The sequence below is a fragment of the Cydia strobilella genome, chromosome 7 (assembly GCF_947568885.1).
Source record: "Cydia strobilella chromosome 7, ilCydStro3.1, whole genome shotgun sequence".
Lineage (NCBI taxonomy): Eukaryota > Metazoa > Arthropoda > Insecta > Lepidoptera > Tortricidae > Cydia > Cydia strobilella.
The window spans coordinates 589,950-611,049 of NC_086047.1; the positions used below are offsets into that span (position 1 = coordinate 589,950).

Genomic DNA, 21,100 nt, shown 5'->3' on the forward strand with positions numbered 1-21,100 from the left:
TAGAACATCATTCATCATCATCATTATCATCATCATCATCATCATCATCATCATAGCCTTTTATAGCCCACTGCAGAGCGTAGGCCTCTCTTCAAGTACGCCACTTGTCTCGGTCCTGAGCTAATTTCATCCATCATTATCATTTATCACTTAAATATAATAGAATAGAAATACTTTATTTGGTTTAAAACATAAAACTTAACCTATTACATCTTATTCTAACACCAAAATGGATGCAACTCAGCATATGCCGATGACCAAAAGATATTTAGCCATGGCGCTGGTTTTCAGGGCAACCAGGGAAAACACAATTAAATTAAATAAAACAAAACTAAACTAACATGTGGGAGAAAGTGGGTTTGTGCTTTGAACAATTAGAGAGTAGGTGTACTACTGGTACTTGTTTGTAAACTTAAAACTTGAAACAAACTTTATAACAAAAAAATATATAATAATAACATCTAGCACTGTACGTCAGCTTATGATTGTGTTGGAAGTTTTTTTTTTTTTTTTTTTAATCTGGTTTTTATGGAGGCTTTGGACACTCTAGGTGAACATGTCAGCCTCATGGGTGCTATCATAGTTCCATACTCAAGGGAGAGGTCAATAAAGTGGTAAACAATGATTGCTTTGTCCGATATAGGTTCTGCCAACCAACAATTGATCTGTCCATTGTGCATGGAGCCCAGACTACCAAAAATTCTTTTTCTCAAGTCCGAATTCCGGACGCATTCCAACAACACGTGAGACAAGTCATCAGTCTTCTGACAGTTTGCACACAGTGGTGACGATTTAACACCCATCATGAAGATCAATTAAATCAGGTTTGAAGATCGATTAAATGAGGTTGTGATATAAACTTAACATATAAAAACTGTTGGAGCACTATTTCCCAGTGCGGAGAAAAGTCATCATCATCATCATCATATCAGCCCTTTATCGCCCACTGCTGAGCATAGGCCTCTCTTCCAGTACGCCACTTGTCCCGGTCCTGAGCTAATCTCATCCAGAAGTGACCCGCAATCTTCCGGATGTCGTCCACCCAACGAGCCGATGGACGCCAGGGGCTTCTTTCAAGAGCGGAGAAAAGTAGGCACACTTTACGGATATATTTGAATTTCTGTGAAAATGTATTCAGATTTTCATTAAATAGTTCTGTTTGATGTCAAAGGTCCTTTCGTACGTGTACCCTCGTCAGTAAGATTCGATACGTAGGTGGTAAGAATGGAGCAATTGCATTCCAGCAATATCCTACTATATCCTATTATTTATATTAGTTGTATTATAAAAGTGGGTGAGTCAACTTTTTTGTGTAACTTGTTGCCATAGTAATTAGGTTGTCCAGGAGAAAAATAGGTTTTCTTCTAAGAAACTGTGCAACAACGCCTACTCTTTCTTTGGGGTTAGGTAAAATGGCAGTCGCCTTAAAAACGAATGCCTGCGCAAATTCTTGGGGTTAGTTGGTCTAAGGGAAAACCTATATAAAGCTAAAGGTTGTCGCAGACTTACCAACGTCTTTATCACGTTTACAAGTGTGTGGGATTCTTTACAAACATTCGCCCGCGTTCAAATTGGCCAATCTCCGAGCGCGTACAAATATTTACATAGCTGATGAGAACGTGATTGACGCTCCAAGTCTGCGTGATCAGTCAAAATAATGGGACGCAAGAAATACGGAGAAGCCTGGGCGATGAATTAATTGAATACCTACCGTGTAATATATCATTTAACCCTTAAATGCATGATTTTTTGTATAACTTTTTAATAAATTGAAATAGATGTGTCATGTTGTATAGATTGAGGGAATAATATTTTGGATAGCTGCATATTGAGCCACGGACCATCAAATATACGATGCATATATACATCATTATGCATTTAAGGGTTAAGACCCTCACCTAGATGGTCTTAAGAGGCCGGTGTCGATTTTAGTCGCAAAAATGTAAAACTGATAGATTTAGTCGGTGAAATTGTACACCTTTTGTTACCTAATTGAAATGACAAGTACTGGTTTCTATTAGCACGTCTTCCTATCTTACCTTTTATCAGATCAATTTTTTGAAAACAGACTCACTAAATTAGTAATGTTGGCTTTTCTGATGGACGTTTAGGTAAACGCGCGTAAAGCACTGACTTTGTCGCTTTTATTTGTAAATTTCGTAAAGTTTGGACGGCTAAACATGGTAATTTTGTATTACACATATCCTGTACTTGACGTTTATCAGACTACATTTTTATTATTATGACTTTGAAGTAGTGTAAATGAAAGTTAGACGAAATCAATTTTCTCCAGAAATTACTTCAAAACAAGTGACAGTTTCTCTGAATATCGACTTAATTTCAACATAATTTTGATACTTAAACAATCTACAACATTTGCTGAAACTATTCTAATACATCAATTTGTATAATTTACCACCATAAATTTTGGATGAATTTTTAAAAACGACCCCTTCTCTTCATGTATTACCGGTGACGCACGCTCGCGACCTCATTATTAAAAGGCAAGGTGAGAAGACGTGCTAATAGAAACCAATACTTGTTATTTAGATATTACGTAACGAAACGTGTATAATTTCAACGACGAAATCTATCAATTTTAAATTTTTGCTCCAAAATCGACTACGGCCTCTTAGACGGAAGTAAGTACTAGTCCATTCAAAAATAAAAAATAATGTTTTTCCACTTCTAAATATTTTCCATCGATATCAAAATCAAAGTGATTTGTTAAGATTTAGTTAGTGGAAACCGTTTTCTCCCTTCGGTCGTGTTTTAATTCATCGCCACTTGTTGCGAATTTCCTATTTTTTATTGCAATGTATCGTAATGTAATATAGTATTATGGTGGGCGTTAGGAGGATAAAGTATGACTCACGTTAGACCGGGCCGTGACCGGGCCGGAGCTTCCGGCGCTTACTTTTCTATGACATGACAGGTGATCACGTGATGCTTTCCATAGAAAACAAAGCGCCGGAAGCTTCCGGGTCACGGCCCGGTCTAACGTGAGTCATCCTTAATACGTTTCTAAAATTGTTTTCTTATAATCTGACTTGCTGTCAAATATGAACATTAACAACAGTTACATATGAAACTAGGGTTATTATATGAAATATTTTTATTTCAGGCAACTAGCGACCCTTTAGAATACATGAAAAAAATATATCTGCAAACTATAAAACACGTTATGGAATATATGTGCCATTTTCAATCAAAAGGGTACTTATTGTCGGTTGTCAATATGGCGCTATTTCCACATAGCTTCAATTTGAAATCACCCTTATCGACAAGCGACAATGTGGTACCTTTTGATTGAAAACGTCACATATGGTTATACGCAACCCCGCAGTCTCAATGAGCCGGCCGCGGAGCCGCCGGAACTTAACACCCTTCGACCAAAACTCCTTCAGTTCAGTTTGGACCCGGGTATGTCCATAAACTACGTCCGGACCCGGGTATGTCCTTAAACTATGTCCAAAAGAGAGGTATGGGCACTGCGAATGACATCTCGCCTTGTGTGGTAGGGCACAGGACAGCGGATGTCATTCCAGATCTAGAGCAGAGCCCAACTGGGGAAGTACCTCCACCTTATAGACCTGTACCGCTGGCTATATTTTGACCCCTAGGTTATAAAAATATTAAAGACAATTCTGTTTTCGCTTATGAATACTTTGTTAAGATGTAAATCTTACATTTTGTTTTGTGTCATATATATAATTTGCTTTTCTAGTAATTTGTTATTTTGTGGTAATAATTTTTTATTTTGAATTATTTTGGAGAAAAAAATATTCGAGAGAAAACATGTAACTGTGTTGCATTTAGGATAGTGTTTTTAGTGTGAAAACATAGTTTGTGTCAATTACGTCCACTGCAATCTGATACTATGTCATAATATTCTAAATGACACAAAAAAAAATTAGAGTTAAAAAAAATTACTTAGGTCGAATTTAATCGTTTAAATAGGTCCATTAAATAATTTTGTGTCTTATTAAGGCATAGCTTCATAAGATATTTGATGATTTTGTTGTAACAGGCTGTCACCGTTACAAAAGAATATTAAAGATATTAGAGTTTACATCTTATTAATTTGAAATGCGGGATAAATAAGATGTATGAATTTGTGTCACTTGCATCCACTGCATAAACAAATATTACAAAAATATTATTTGCGTTCAAACGAAGCTAGCGGGCGGTCTGAATGGGCAACGGAGGCCGTGCAGGGTGGGGCCGCGGCATGACCTTGCCGTACGCAACGCATGTTTACTTCGCCTGTGCGCCAAATTAACGCAACTTATTCAAAGAAGTTACGCAAACAACACAACAACAAGCAACAAGCAAGCAAAGAATGCGTCGAATTATCTTTTACCTATTTAAAACTTATAGATATTGTACAATGTCACCATTATGCAAAAGAACTGTAAGTACATGTTTGATTTGCGAGCGAGCTGGCAACATTGCGCAGGCAAATCTTAAAAATATCGCGTTTACGTGAACGCCACATACATTTGTGACAGTGATAGGGAAAAGGTACCACTAAAGTAAAATTTGGTTATTAATACCGCGACTTTCTTTCATTCTTTGATAAAAAAAAATGCTATTTATGCAACAAGTGCGGAAATCATCTTTACGCACGTGTATCATACAATGTTTTACTATGCATTGTGCGAGTAAATAAAAAACCAGATCATGGCAAATAAGTTTAATTATTAAAAGGAGTGTTTTAAATCGACACGAGTTGCGAATTACCTATTCGCACGTGTATCGTACGTTTTACAGTACATATGGCCCTTTAAACTTTCGACATATGCACGGTAAGTGCTCTTTTCCGCACTAGTGCGAGAAAGTAGCACCATATGTACTGTAAAAAAAAAAGAAAACAAAAAGCACTAGTGCGGAAAAGCAGTACTTTCCGCACGATATGGCTCCGTAGGAAACGCACTTTTCGAGCACATGCATTGTAAAAAAAATATAGGACTGTATCTCCTAAACCATGCGTCGTAGCGCATAAATAATAAAATTTTCGTTCCCCTTTATGTAACCCAAAAGTAATACATGAAAAATACAATGAAAAAAAAGAAACAAAATCTTTATAGGGCTGTATTAGCTGTATCTCCTAAATCGTGCATCGTAGCGCAAAAATAATCAAATTTTCGCTCCCCTTTAAGAAGCCCCTAATTAAGATTTAAAAACGCAAAAAAGAAAAAAAGAGGAAAAAATCTTTATAGGGCTGTATCTCCTAAACCGTGCGTCGTAGCGCAAAAATAAACGTTTCGGTCCCGTTTATGTAACCATTAATTTATATTTAAAAAAAAACGCAACAAAAAAAAACAAAAAAAAAACTTTATAGGGCTGTATCTCCTAAACCGTCGTAGCGCAAAAATAATCAAATTTTCGTTCCCCTTTATGGAACCCCAAACTAATATACAAAAAACACAATGAAAAAAAAAACAAAAAAAAATCTTTATAGGGCTACATCTCCTAAATCGTGCATCGTAGCGCAAAAATAATCAATTTTTCGTTCCCCTTTAAGAAACCCTTAATTAATACTTTAAAAAAAAAAAAAAAAACAGGAAAAAATCTTTATAGAGCTATATCTCCTAAACCGTGCGTGGTAGTGCAAAAATAACAAAATTTTCGTTCCCCTATACGGCACCCCAAAGTAATATACAAAAAACACAATGAAAAAAAAAACAACAAAAAATCTTTATAGGGCTGCATCTCCTAAACCGTGCATCGTAGCACAAAAATAATCAAATTTTCGTTCCCCTTAAGAAACCCTTAATTAAAACTTAAAAAAAAACAGGAAAAAACTTTATAGAGCTATTATAGCTATATATATAGATATAATATCTCCTAAACCGTGCGTGGTGGCGCAAAAATAATACAAGTTTCGTTCCCCTTTATGCAACCCATAATTTATATTTAAAAAAAAACGCAAAATTTAAAAAAAAAATCATTATAGGGCTGTATCTCTTAAACCATGCGTCGTAGCGCAAAAATAATAAAAAAAAACCCTTTAAGAAACCCGTAATTAATACTTAAAAAAAAAACCAGGAAAAAAACTTTATAGAGCTGTATCTCCTAAACCGCGCGTGGTACCGCAAAAACAATAAAATTTTCGTTCTCCTTTATGCAACCCATAATTTATATTTAAAAAAAAACGCAAAATTTAAAAAAAAATATCTTTATAGTGCTGTATCTCCTAAACCATGCGTCGTAGCGCAAAAATAATAAAATTTTCGTTCCCCTTTATGCAACCCATAATTTATATTTAAAAAAAACGCAAAATTTAAAAAAAAAATCATTATAGGGCTGTATCTCTTAAACCATGCGTCGTAGCGCAAAAATAATTAAAAAAACCCCTTTAAGAAACCCGTAATTAATACTTAAAAAAAAAAACAAAAAAAAAACCAGGAAAAAAAAACTTTATAGAGCTGTATCTCCTAAACCGTGCGTGGTACCGCAAAAACAATAAAATTTTCGTTCTCCTTTATGCAACCCATAATTTATATTTTAAAAAAAACGCAAAATTTAAAAAAAAAATCATTATAGGGCTGTATCTCTTAAACCATGCGTCGTAGCGCAAAAATAATAAAAAAAACCCCTTTAAGAAACACGTAATTAATACTTAAAAAAAAAACAAAAAAAAACCAGGAAAAAAAAACTTTATAGAGCTGTATCTCCTAAACCGTGCGTGGTACCGCAAAAACAATAAAATTTTCGTTCTCCTTTATGCAACCCATAATTTATATTTAAAAAAAAACGCAAAATTTAAAAAAAAAATCATTATAGGGCTGTATCTCTTAAACCATGCGTCGTAGCGCAAAAATAATAAAAAAAAACCCTTTAAGAAACCCGTAATTAATACTTAAAAAAAAAACCAGGAAAAAACTTTATAGAGCTGTATCTCCTAAACCGTGCGTGGTACCGCAAAAACAATAAAATTTTCGTTCTCCTTTATGCAACCCATAATTTATATTTAAAAAAAACCGCAAAATTAAAAAAAAAATCTTTATAGTGCTGTATCTCCTAAACCATGCGTCGTAGCGCAAAAATAATAAAATTTTCGTTCCCCTTTATGCAACCCATAATTTATATTTTAAAAAAACGCAAAATTTAAAAAAAAAATCATTATAGGGCTGTTTCTCTTAAACCATGCGTCGTAGCGCAAAAATAATTAAAAAAAACCCCTTTAAGAAACCCGTAATTAATACTTAAAAAAAAAAAACAAAAAAAAACCAGGAAAAAAAAACTTTATAGAGCTGTATCTCCTAAACCGTGCGTGGTACCGCAAAAACAATAAAATTTTCTTTCTCCTTTATGCAACCCATAATTTATATTTAAAAAAAAACGCAAAATTTAAAAAAAAAATCTTTATAGGGCTGTATCTCCTAAACCATGCGTCGTAGCGCAAAAATAATAAAATTTTCGTCCCCCTTTATGCAACCCATAATTTATATTTAAAAAAAACGCAAAATTTAAAAAAAAAACATTATAGGCCTGTATCTCTTAAACCATGCGTCGTAGCGCAAAAATAAATAAAAAACCCCTTTAAGAAACCCGTAATTAATACTTAAAAAAAACAAAAAAAAAAACCAGGAAAAAAAACTTTATAGAGCTGTATCTCCTAAACCGTGCGTGGTACCGCAAAAACAATAAAATTTTCGTTCCCCTTTATGCAACCCATAATTTATATTTAAAAAAACGCAAAATTTAAAAAAAAAAAACTTTATAGGGCTGTATCTCCTAAACCATGCGTCGTAGCGCAAAAATAATAAAATTTTCGTTCCCCTTTATGCAACCCATAATTTAAATTAAAAAAAAAAACGCAAAATTTAAAAAAAAAAAACATTATAGGCCTGTATCTCTTAAACCATGCGTCGTAGCGCAAAAATAAATAAAAAACCCCTTTAAGAAACCCGTAATTAATACTTAAAAAAAAACAAAAAAAAAACCAGGAAAAAAAACTTTATAGAGCTGTATCTCCTAAACCGTGCGTGGTACCGCAAAAACAATAAAATTTTCGTTCCCCTTTATGCAACCCATAATTTATATTTAAAAAAACGCAAAATTTAAAAAAAAAATCTGTATAGGGCTGTATCTCCTAAACCATGCGTCGTAGCGCAAAAATAATAAAATTTTCGTTCCCCTTTATGAAGCCCCAAAATAATATACAAAAACACAAGAAAAAAAAAGAAAAAAATAATAACAAAAAAACTTTATAGGGCTGTATCTCCTAAACCGTGCATCGTAGCGCATAAATAATCAAATTTTCGTTCCCCTTAAGAAGCCCTTAATTAAGATTTAAAAACGTAAAAAAGAAAAAGAAAAAATCTATATAGGGCTGTATCTCCTAAACCGTGCGTCGTAGCGCAAAAATAATCAACTTTTCGGTCCCCTTTATATAACCATTAATTTATACAAAAAAAACGCAAAAAAAAGAGAATTTTTTTATAGGGCTTGATCTCCTAAACCATGCGTCGTAGCGCAAAAATAATTAAATTTTCGTTCCCCTTTATAAAACCCTAAAGTAATATACAAAAAACACAATGTAAAAAAGAAAAAAAACAATAAAAAAACTTTATAGGGCTGTATCTCCTAAACCGTGCGTCGTAGCGCAAAAATAATCAAATTTTCTTTCCTCTTTATTCAACCCTTAATTTATATTTAAAAAAAAAACGCTTTCACTAAACTGCTGTAACTCGGAAACTTAGAATCCACAAAGGGGACTACTAAATTATGACACATATTAAAGCCTGACCAGTAATATACTATGATCATTGTCAAGAGGGCGCTGTTCATTCTCATGTATAGGGTGACAGTTCAGTATAGTATGAAAAAATATTGTATTTAATGAACATCATCATCATTGTAATTAATGTTGCTTGTCACGCTTAAACATAACAAAAATCATAATAAATTTCGTCTTAAAATAAACTTAAAAAGTCTACTAAAAATCGAAACAAAAGTATTTTTTAAGTCGCTGATGTGACATTCTCAATCAAAAGGTAGGTACCACTTTGTCGTTTACCATAAAGACGAAATTTGATTATATCTTTATACAAATAACCTGTCAGAGAAAGTGGTACCTTTTGATTAGGAACGTCACAAATGTTGGTCAGTATGAGGAGTGCAGCCTACAGTTTATTTTTAATTATATTTATATACCTACTACGGTAAGATTGATAAGACAATGTAATTATGCCTCCGAATGAAATAAATACACTGTATCGCAAAACTAAGTGGCGAGACAGCTCATAATGCCATCTCTTTCACTCTTGGTTGGTCTTAACAAGGGTAAAGGAGATAGTATTAAGATCTCAGTCGCCAGCTGATATTGCGGCAAGTATAATAAGCACCCCACCCGCGTAGGTACCCTTCCCCGCGCACGCCCTTCTTGCTCAATTGAGTTTTATTTTGCCAGATAGTAAAAAAAACCGTGGATCAAAATGACCCAAATTATGAATGATGTCTCAATGTGGTATTATAATATTGTAGACGTAAACTTAATAATATGAATTTTTTTTTGTGGCAGATACAGGGTGTTAATTAGAAAAAATTTTTTTTTAAATAAAAGCGGTGGATGAATTTGACACAGATTTGTTTGAATAACATATAACAATGTTCTGTAAAGTACAACACTTCACTTACCGACTCTAATATTTTTTTAGGCGTTTTAGGATCAATATTAGGTATTTATTAAATGCCATTATACCCGTGGATGAAAATGACACAAAATGCGTGTGTACGTCGGAAGCCACTTTGCCTTTACAGGGAAACAAAGAATTTCGTCTCTAATATTTTTTTTACAGAATGCTGATTGAAAAAAGAAATACCTAAATTTCTACCTAAGCAAATACCTAGGATGACACAAAATATTATTTTTAGGTTTAGTATATGGTCTGGAAACTATATATAAAAAATAAGCAACATTAATATTCTTATAACCTCAGAAGTTATTGGTACAGGTCTATTACAGAAAACCGCAGCTAAATAACACTAGACCCTACTCATAGTGTTGTGTTCCTGCCGGTGAGTAAGGTTGCCAGAGCTCAACGAGGGAGAGGAGTGTTAGGGGTCGGCAACGCGCATGTAACTCCTCTGGAGTTGCAGGCGTACATAGGCTACGGAGACTGCTTAACATCAGGCGGGCCGTATGCTTGTTTGCCACCGACGTAGTATATAAAAAAAAAAGTCGGAACCCTCAGCACAAAAGAATTAAACTTCGCATTGTGTCGAGATTCCAACTTCGCGAGTCGCGACCCTCATGACGAATACTTTACGATGTCATCGTCTTTCTCAAAGAAAAACTTGATTACGCGTTTCCGGGTTACGACATGAAACATACCTTGATTGCGCGTTTCCTGATTATTAGGTACTACACAAAACAGCGTTGGGATAATGTCCCTAGTTACATACAATATATACAAATACTTGAATACATAGAATATATCCATAATTCAGGAAGAAGCATTCGTGGAAAACACACGTGACTTAGGTAGGATACCTATACTTCTTAGGTATCGCTATGAAAATGTGTTCTACAAAATTAAGAATGTTGCAGTGCCCTACCAGGGTGTCATGTACCTACAAATGTATTTATTGTAACACCTGTATTATGATGAACATGATAGCAATAAAGATATGAAATGACACTCAGAAATCGTGCTCTTGTATGTGAATATTTTGGGATATAACATATGACCCACATCTGACCTTTTTTAATAATCTTTGGTAAAACGATATTAATTATAAATCCAGTGTCATTGAAACATGAACTCTCCTTCCTAACAGCATTTATACGTCATTATGACGCCATAATTACGTCATTATTACGTCATTATGACGTCGCTGACGTCACTGCTACCTGGGCTTATACACTTTTAATTTTGTTTAGATATGTTTGATGTTTATTGTCTACGGCACGACACACAAAATAGGAATACTTTATTTTGTATTTCCAGTTGTTGTGTTACCTTGTTATCGACTTGTTTAATTTATATATCTACCATTTGCACAGTTAGGAATACAAAAACATCCCAAGAAATTATTACCTGTAAAGTAACATGTCAACAGTTTTTATTGTTGTGCTCATTTTGTTATTACGTACCTCTAACATACATAAGTATTTTGCATTACTGTTAACAGTCTACTATAGCCTACATATTTTTTGCATGTGTCGACCTATCTCAAAAAGTGAAATGTAATATTTCTTTTGAGACGAATAAAAATGTCTTTAACCCGAACGCTATATGTTTGACACATACTCAGTTCTATTGTCTTCGGTTACCGCGATAGTTACTCATGAAATAAAACTATGAAAACGGATTATATCGCGTATATTGAATTTATAATACATCCCGACGTTTCGAACCCTTTACAGCGTTCGTGGTCAACGGTTGACTGAGGTAAAATTACAGTGCAAAAATACCCACATACTAAAATAATGAACAATCATAGACTACAAACTTTAAGGCTGGTTGTACATGCAAAATCGGTTCATAAGGCTAGTTATACACTACAATTATTTTCAAGTAAAGATATATATATATACGCGATAAAAACTTTTTACTACACCACTTTTTTGCACTTTGTAATTTTTCCTCAGTCACCCGTTGACCACGAACGCTGTAAAGGGTTCGAAACGTCGGGATGTATTATAAATTCAATATACGCGATATAATCCGTTTTCATAGTTTTATTACATACTCAGTTAGTTCGAAACCGTCGGTTGTTACTTGAAATAGTCACCGTGGGACCGTGGAAGCGGGGCCCAGGGACCGGAGGGTGCAACTTTGGTAATAAGGTACGTTACGTTGTTGAACTTAGAAGTTGACTGGGATATTAGAGTTTAATATATTCATGTTGCTAACTATTAAACCATATTTTGCTTTATGTATCCCAGAGGGACGAGTTCACTTTGAATTTGTAAATTGCATATTTCCTTTGTTTATTTTTAGGTTAGGGTTTTTTAAAATACGAGTATAAAAGTAAAATATAAAAAACACCTACAAAACAATAAAAACGGACAAGTGCGAGTCGGACTCGCCCACCGAGGGTTCCGTACTTTAAGTATTTGTTGTTATAGCGGCAACAGAACTACATCATCTGTAATAATTTTATCTGTCATCACGGTTGATGAGATACAGCCTGGTGACAGACAGACGGACAGACGGATAGACGGACATAGGAGTCTTAGTAATAGGGTCCCGTTTTTACCCTTGGGGTACGGAACCCTAAAAATTAAACACATTTTAAAAAACCTAACCTAGGATGCCGCCAGCGGCGGGGCAGGACCCAAGCTGGTAGTCAGGGCCGCAGAGAGAGGAACCGAGGTACTATTCTCGCCGTGTCCAAGATATGCCTTCTGCATCTGACCCTTGATCCAGCCACCTCGCGAGAGTCTCGCATTTATTTTATTATTATTGTAATTTCAACTTATCCTCATCATCTTCCTCGCGTTGTCCCGGCATTTTGCCACGGCTCATGGGAGCCTGGGGTCCGCTTGGCAACTAATCCCAAGAATTAATTAATTTCAACTTATCCTACGTACAGTAAAGGGTTTACAAACATACATGTATACTACGAATAGTTAGACTTAGTACGTTGTGAAGTGCATTGGCCAAAAAAAAACTTAACGCTTAATTTTTTTTTTCGATTTATCGCGACATTTTGTAACTTGAGACCTATTTTACTTACACAATACCTAATAGGAAAACCGTGCGGAATATAATGGAAATGACCCAGCAGAAACTAATCTCACAACAAACAAAACTCCACCGGGCGGAATTCATTTCCCGAATACAAAAGAAAATTTCACGTCTCAATACAAAACCAATGAGTTTTGACCCTTGGTTGACTGGACTTAAATCATTGCAAATGACCCATAGAATAACCCCTTTCAAGGAATATTTCCAATCATCCTGTATTTCCTTTGACCAGGGGCCTACTTGCATAATAAAATACAAGCTAATAATTGATCTTGTATTATGTACCTATATATTATGTAAAATCACTAATACTCGTAGTATTAGCTTGTATTTTGTTATGCAATAGGCCCCTGGTGTGTATTTTTTAACCTAGCTTGAGCTTTTGAAGAAACCTTTGGTGAGTAAAACAACGCCATTTTATTGTTTAAGTCAGCTACACCGCCGTTTAAAGGTTGTCGCACACCTAAGAGCGTTTTTACATTGTATGGACGACATCCGGAAGATTGCGGGTCACTTCTGGATTAGCTCAGGCCCGGGACAAGTGGCGTATTGGAAGAGAGGCCTATGCTCAGCAGTGGGCGATAAAGGGCTGCTATAAATGATTTAATTTAATTTGATTTAATTTCATGGCTTTACGACCCCTCTTAAGTTTTTTTAAAGTGGCATAGCACAAGTTATATTTCATAATCTAATCTATAGCATAATATTTCGCTGCTATGAATGCCGACAGTCTGAATGCATTGAAAAGATGAACATAAATATTGGCTTCATTTCAAATGCTGTTTTTGGCCCGTTTTCAACCCGACTGCCATTGTTTTCGCTATGTGTTTGTAGCTGTCGGCAGATGGTTTTATTTATTTACATTAGTATTAGTATCTTAAATCACATTTAAAATCGGGTCTATCGCGAATTTATTACCTTTATTTACTGACGTTTCGACACAGGTTTCACACGAATCTCTGTTTTGACATTTTGCTGGGACATCAGTACGACTACCATCAGTTCGGCACTGACATAAACGCGAGCGTAAACGTAACTTACTTTCTATGCATCTCGCTCGTACTGACATATTAGTGCGAGCGAGATGTATAGAAAGTAAATTACGTAGACGTTAGAGTATATGTCAGTTTTGACACTGTCAGTGACTCATGGTACGGGTACAGTTAGCCGCGACCACGACCAGTGAAACCTGTGTCGAAACGTCGGTAAATAAAGGTAACAAAATTAATTCGCGATAGACCCGATTTTAAATGTGATTAATATGTGTTCAAAACGCGAAAGTTTTAAATGTTATATTAGTATCTTCTCTGACATTGTGCTTTGGGGGCATTTTCGATCTCTAATGTATAATTTAACCGTAGACTATACATTTATGGTGTCCCTTATTTTGCGATCAGAAATTAATAACGCATACCCTTTCAATCGGTTCCTTTTGCCCCAAAACACTAAGAAAATAAATATCAGGTCATTCCTGTAACTGTAACCCGTACCGACTTTCATACGATTGTCCCATACAATGTATGAAAATGACCAAAATTTTATTTTATTTTTATTTTTTTTGCGTATCAACCGCGTATACCTTGTATGCCTGCGACCCCAAAATATCACATGCGCGTTGCCCTTTAGCAAGTACACTCCTGTTTTAGGGTTCCGTACCCAAAGGGTAAAAACGGGACCCAATAACTAAGACTCCGCTGTCTGCCTATCTGTCTGTCTGTCCGTCTGTCACCAGCTGTATCTTATGAACCGTGATAGCTAGACAGTTAAATTTTCACAGATGACGTATTTCTGTAGCCGCAATAACAACAAATACTAAGAACAGAATAAAATATTTTTCCCCTCACTAGCTCGGAAAGTTGTCGTTTATCCTTCAATACAAGCGGGGAAAAACGCGTTTTATCCACTAGTGGGGAAAGTAATTTGACCTTGGATGGAGCGTGTTTAAGTAGCTTGACAGATAACAAAACGTAGAACGCTCATGATAATGGTTCGTTCGATATTAATTATCATTAAATAAATGGTTTGAGAATCTAATAAAAAAAAATACCAAATTTAGCTTTATTTAATGATTTTAAGTCATAAACCTTAAAATTCCATAAGAAACGTTAGATTTTTTTATAATGATGTTAAATATAATTCTGAACGCACAAGTTGAGTCGATGCAATTTCAAAACGCATCGTTGACATTTCATACGTCAGAACAGAAATGTCAACATTGTCAACAAAATTTTTACTGTTCTTCTCACCGACTCACGTAAAAATCAGAATTTCTAGTGTTTTCTGTTATAATATCGTAAAAAAATTAGTGATTCCAGTGATGAAGATGATCTAACGCCTGTGGATGTTGCACTTTCCTCGCTATAGTGAGGGGAAAAGTTTTGTGTTACACACGGGTGCAAATGTATTTTACTTCTCGTGTGTTGAAACACTCGCTACGCTCAGGATTCTATTTTAGACTATAGAATCCTTTCGCTTGCTCATGTTTCAATTCCACACTCGTGGGTAAAATACAACTTTGCACCCTTTTATAACAAATAACTATTTTTAATTGGGGCTCCTATACAGCAAACGTGTTTTTTTTGCCGTTTTTTGCGTAATGGTACGGAACCTTTAGTGCGCGAGTCCGACTCGCACTTGGCCGGTTTTTGCAGAACCTTATACTAAGAAAGAAAGAGAGAGAATAATAAACAACAATATTTGACATTATTATAAGCACAATTTGCAGTGAATACCAACATTTCTATCCGAATACAAATCGGTTAGCGGCAAATCCGAACCATTGGCACATTGAACAGGGATAAAGATGAAATCCTTATAAATGGCGGCATCAAACACACGACACACAGACTACGCAGACATATAAATATACTCGTATCGACGGAGCCAAGAAACCTAATAAATAGTTCAAAGGAGTAACTAGAATTTTCTTTATTTACCTTTTTCTGCGTCAAAGGAAGCATTGGGACATAAATTAAATCTTTCTACATAGTTAGCCATTGCTGAGATCCTTGAACATATATATTTTACTACCCCTTTCCTCCCAAATGGGAGTACCAAATGGTACAGAATTTAATTCGTCAACATGTTTTATCTATTAGTTATTAAACATGGTTTTGTTTATTATTACACATAGCGGCAGTAAAAAATCGCCAAGTAAACAAGTCCGCGATCGCCGAACATCTACTTACATGCGGCGCAAATCACTGGATTGAGCTTCATAAACCAAAAGTTGTCTCCACTGAACGCCATTATTATCCTCGAGTTGTGCGAGAAGCGATTGAAATCAAGAAGCACCCCAGAAATTTTAATAGGGAAGATGGTTTTAACTTATCGGCAACTTGGGGACCAGTGATCCAGAAGTTAAAGCCAAGGGATCTATCTTCGGATGTGTGCGCGGATGTGAGTGTTGTGTGTCGGACTATTGACAATAATTAACTTTTATGTGTAGTGGGTGGTTTGAAAATGTGATGTCTACCTCGAACTTTAAATGCACTTTTCGTGGGGTAGTCACACAAATCTCTGTTTTGACATTTTGCTGGGACGTCAGTTAGCCGCGACCACGACCAGTGAAACCTGTGTCGAAACGTCGGTAAATAAAGGTAAATTCGCGATAGATCCGTTTCTAAATGTGATTTAATATTTGTTTCTCCTTGGATATCACGGGCCTATGCATCCCGGTCTTTTGATAGGCTTGCGTGGGGATATAAATCCAACACGTAGAGGCCCCTTGGAGAGCTTTAATGTCATGTAGAACGCCTGCTGGAACCCGTTCACAGGCGCAACAATAGACACCCATGAACCGGTCGCAGCAGACATTGGGACTATTGTAGAAAAAGTGAACAGTATACCGGTCTATGGATTGAAGTTTGGGTGGACAATGAGACTGGGCTATTGTAAAGAAGTCCGGACACCTGCCATAACAATGTTAAAACACGTTATCGAGGCAGGTGGTGACTTGCCGCTGACTAGATGGGCCCCTGAAACTGCCGTCGTGAAGACGACCAGGAGCAACACCGGTGTGAGCGGCTCAGGGGTGTCGAGAGGTGTGCGCCGCTTTCTACCCAGTGACTGTTAACAGCCACTGTGCCAACTCGCGTCTTATGCATCTTTCACTTCCACCCCTGGAGCATATAGCTCTTACGACTCCCCTCTGGACGGCCAATGAAGGCAAGCCAGAGCTGAGAGTCCTGCGGGTCCCCTTGGGGTCCACTCCGACCGACGAAGACACGCCGGAGACGGAGACCCTGACCGACTCTCTGGAGCACTCGGGTCCGTGGGGTCGTCACTCCCCAACAGCTCGCCACAAGCTGCCCTATATTTGTTTATTATTAGTTTTATTTTTAAGTATGTAGTTGTATTTAGGCCAAATATGTAATACTGTTATTTAATTAAATTCTAGCAATTAGCAATGTAATTTTATATGAATTGTATTTTTACTTGACTAATCATTATTACTGAGACTGGGTATATAGTATATATCTGCGACAGAAAGTAACTAATGCCTCAAGATTGGATACATGGCTGTGGCTCAATCTGCAATACCTAAATCTGGTTCCCGAAACAATATATATGCGTGAGTGGGACCTAATCGAAACAGAACTGTAGTAGGTAGTTAGGTCGTTTGTAGGCCCTAGGTATGTAGGTATTTACGTTAACTAAGTACTTATAAACTTTAATAGTATTTCTTGAATGTACTTTGGATTACAATTAAGGTAAAAGTATCGTTATTTATGGATTGGGGAGTTAAATATATCGGGATGCAAATTGTGCAAAAAATCCATTTCAAATCAATGTAATGTAATTGCTTATCGTAAAAAAAGAAAAAAAAACCGGCCAAGTGCGAGTCGGACTCGCGCACGAAGGGTTCCGTACCATTACGCAAAAAACGGCGAAAGAACCACGTTTGTTGCATGGGAGCCACATAAATATTTATTTTATTCTGTTTTTAGTATTTGTTGTTATAGCGGCAACAGAAACACATCATCTGTGAAAATTTCAGCTGTCTCGTTATCACGGTTCATGAGATACAGCCTGGTGACAGCCGGACGGACAGACAGACAGACAGCGGTCTTAGTATAATAATAGAGTCCCGTTTTTACCCACTTTCAAAGTATGAGTAATTAAATAGTTATTTACGATACAAGTGCGGAAAGTAGGAAATTCGCAACGAGTGGTGATAAATTAAAACACGACGAGAAAGTAGCACCATATGTACTTACTGTACATACATTTTTTTGTGTCTGAACGTTTGCTGTGTTATAATCCGTATGGTTAGAAACCAAAACACAAACAGTGGAAAAGGCAGACAAGGAGAGCCGACCCCAGATAATGGGATAAGGCTTAGGACAAGAAGAAGATAGTCCGTATGGTTCAGGTTCGATTGAAATAAAACTATGAAAACGGATTATATCGCGTATATTGAATTTATAATACATCCCGACGTTTCGAACTCTTTACAGCGTTGTCACCCGTTGACCACGAACGCTGTAAAGAGTTCGAAACGTCGGGATGTATTATAAATTCAATATACGCGATATAATCCGTTTTCAGGTTCGATTGTTTATTTAATACTGCTATTTAATTTATTTGACGTTGTCTGTGTTTTTGACGTTGATTGATGATCGGTTTTATCAGGGGACAAAGGAATGCGGAAATATTCAAACGTAGCTTTTTGAATGGTGTTTGATCTTTATTGAGCTGATTATTTTAACAATACAGTTAATGAGTGGAAATTACCAGATTGTTCATTGATTGAAATGATCTTTTCATTAAAACTGGATCTTCATCATAATGAACAGATATTTTGTTGCCAGGCGTAGATGTTCAGATAAAAAATATAATAGGTAATTGTTTGATTTTGAACAGGAAAATTAACCAGATATAAACCAACCTATAAATTAAACCAGATGGGCGACGTTACGCTCGCACTTACGATCGACTATTATATGGGGCATTTCCTATGAAAAGGGACCTTATTTTCGATGGCGCTTACGCCGCACAGCGTCGCGCGGCATTGTATTTATATCGGAGCATCGTTTATAATGGCGTAAGCGCCATTCACAATAAGGTCCCTTTTTATAGAAAATACCACATATCATTTCTGTATCTCCTTAGATTTCACCCACCCGGTCATTTGATAGACTTGCGTGGGGATATAGATCCAACACGTAGAGGCCCCTTGGAGAGCTTTATGGATGACTCACGTTAGACCGGGCCGTGACCGGGCCGGAGCTTCCGGCGCTTCGTTTTCTATGGAAAGCATCACGTGATCACCTGTCATGTCATAGAAAAGTAAGTGCCGGAAGCTCCGGCCCGGACACGGCCCGGTCTAACGTGAGTCATCCTTTAATGTCATGTAGAACGCCTGCTGGAACCCGTTCACAGGCGCAACAATGACACCCATGAACCGGTCGTAGCAGGCATTGGGACGATTGTAGAAAAAGTACGGTATAAAGGTCTATCGGCGCGATTCGGGAAAGATTCACTAGATATGAAATAGTAAAGATATGTGACGTCCCACGGATAAAGGTACCTTATGGCGGTTGGCGCTTACGCTATTATTAACGCCGCTCCAATTAATATTGGATGGCGCTTACGTCGCATAGCGTCGCATATCTTTACTATTTCATATCTAGTGAATCTCTAATTCATTTCCCGAATCGCGCCGTAAGGATTGAAGTTTGGGTGGACAATGAGACTGGGTTATTGCAAAGACGTCTGGACCTAACATACTTTTTTGCTAGCAGTTTTTTGTGATGGGTCAAAGTTTTACGCAAATTACTTTTCTAGTTAGAAAACTTACGAACTAATGACATGCTTATAATCTAATTAAACTAAGTAATTATGGGACATGTCAGCAAATAAATACAATTTCAATAATAAAATTAAACAAATTAAATTATATGATATTAGTCAATGTGACTATTAGTCGAAATGGCGATATATAAAATGTACTTGCTATATTATTTTTTTACGTTATATTAATTGGAAATACGCATTGGTTTGACTAAAGCAAAGGGGGTGCCGACACAGAAAATTTTTCATCGGAGTGATGTTATTATGACACCTATTTTTTATTGTGTTATCGTAGAGAATACGCTAAAATAAGCATGTTTTGTGGGAAAAACTTTTCTCTAAAATCAAAAATGGCCGAGATATTTGACCCGCAAGTTGAAACCACTACTTGACAAATAAAAATCAATCATTTGGAACAGTAAATTTAAGTAACAGAGACAAGATAGGTGCGACGACGAGCGAAGCGAGGAGGAGTGTGTTAGGTTGACCGCGATGATCGCGATCAAACAGAACAGATATGTTGTTGTAGCTACTAAAAAATTCTAAGTCTTTTTTTTGCACCCCTTTGCTTTAGGCCAACCTAAAACCGGTTATTAACTGAAACTTCATACAAATAAAAACCAGTTACATTTCCTTATTTGCAGTATATTATTCTCCATCTTGTTAGAGCCTTCCGCTTCAGGATATTCTAAATGTAAATTGACTCTTGGCAAAGCTGCTTATTATGCCGTCTTCTTGGAGTAACTGACGTGCTATGAGTTATTTTTACAATCTTTTATTTAACTTGCAATGTTTTTATGTCCGGGTCAAATCTTAAGCTAAATTAGACCCACTTAACATTATTATATTGAGCTGGAACTTCGCACTGCAAGTTGGGTGACAATGCAATATTATGGTACCATCGAGCTGATCTGATGATGATGGACACAGGAACAGGAGGTGGCCATAGGAACTATATGATAAAACAACGCAACCTAATTGGTTTTAGGTTTGTTAGAACTGTCTCGATGAGTATTAGTCGCCTCTTGAAAGAAAAGTACAGTTAGCGATAAAAGCTTGTATCAAAAATTTACAAAAATTTTATTAAAAGATGGTCGTTCACCCATCTAAGCTTGAAATATACTTTACCATAAAAATATCTAAAAAAAACTTACTTTTTAGTGTAGTTGCACTTCACGGCGACAACGATGAGCAGTACGTTAGCTGCGAGCGACAGCAATATAACAGGCACGTAAAGCGCAATCAGCACAGGCTCCGGCCGAAACAAGATATCCAGCTCATCCAGCTGACTGTCCAGCACGTCCAGCAGCGACGAGTTGCGTTCCAGCCCCAGCCCTATTAGTGACACATTGGACACCATCTTTGATTTGTCATTTTTCACTACACTTACACTTTATCGTTTAGACACTTTGTATGAATTTTGCATTTTTAAATACGTTTCACTAATTGGTGTACTACCTAAATTAGCAAATAAAATATTTTGATTTTGTTTTTTTTTTATTTATGTTTCGTTTTACCTCAAATAAATATTTTCTATTTCTATAATAGTTCTAAGATGTACAACGTATGCTAATTGCTACATTAAAAAAAATATAAAA

The 21,100-nt window shown here is 36.2% G+C and overlaps 1 protein-coding gene across 1 annotated transcript in view; it reads right to left on the reverse strand.

Moving 5' to 3' along the window:
* The window catches only part of LOC134742762 (neuropeptide FF receptor 1-like), a 67,164-nt gene extending 46,302 nt beyond the window's left edge, over window positions 1-20,862 (reverse strand). The window contains exon 1 of the mRNA XM_063675949.1: window positions 20,657-20,862. Within this exon, the coding sequence (XP_063532019.1) occupies window positions 20,657-20,862 (206 nt within the window). The remainder of the gene's footprint in view (window positions 1-20,656) is intronic.
* Window positions 20,863-21,100: the final 238 nt, after the last annotated feature.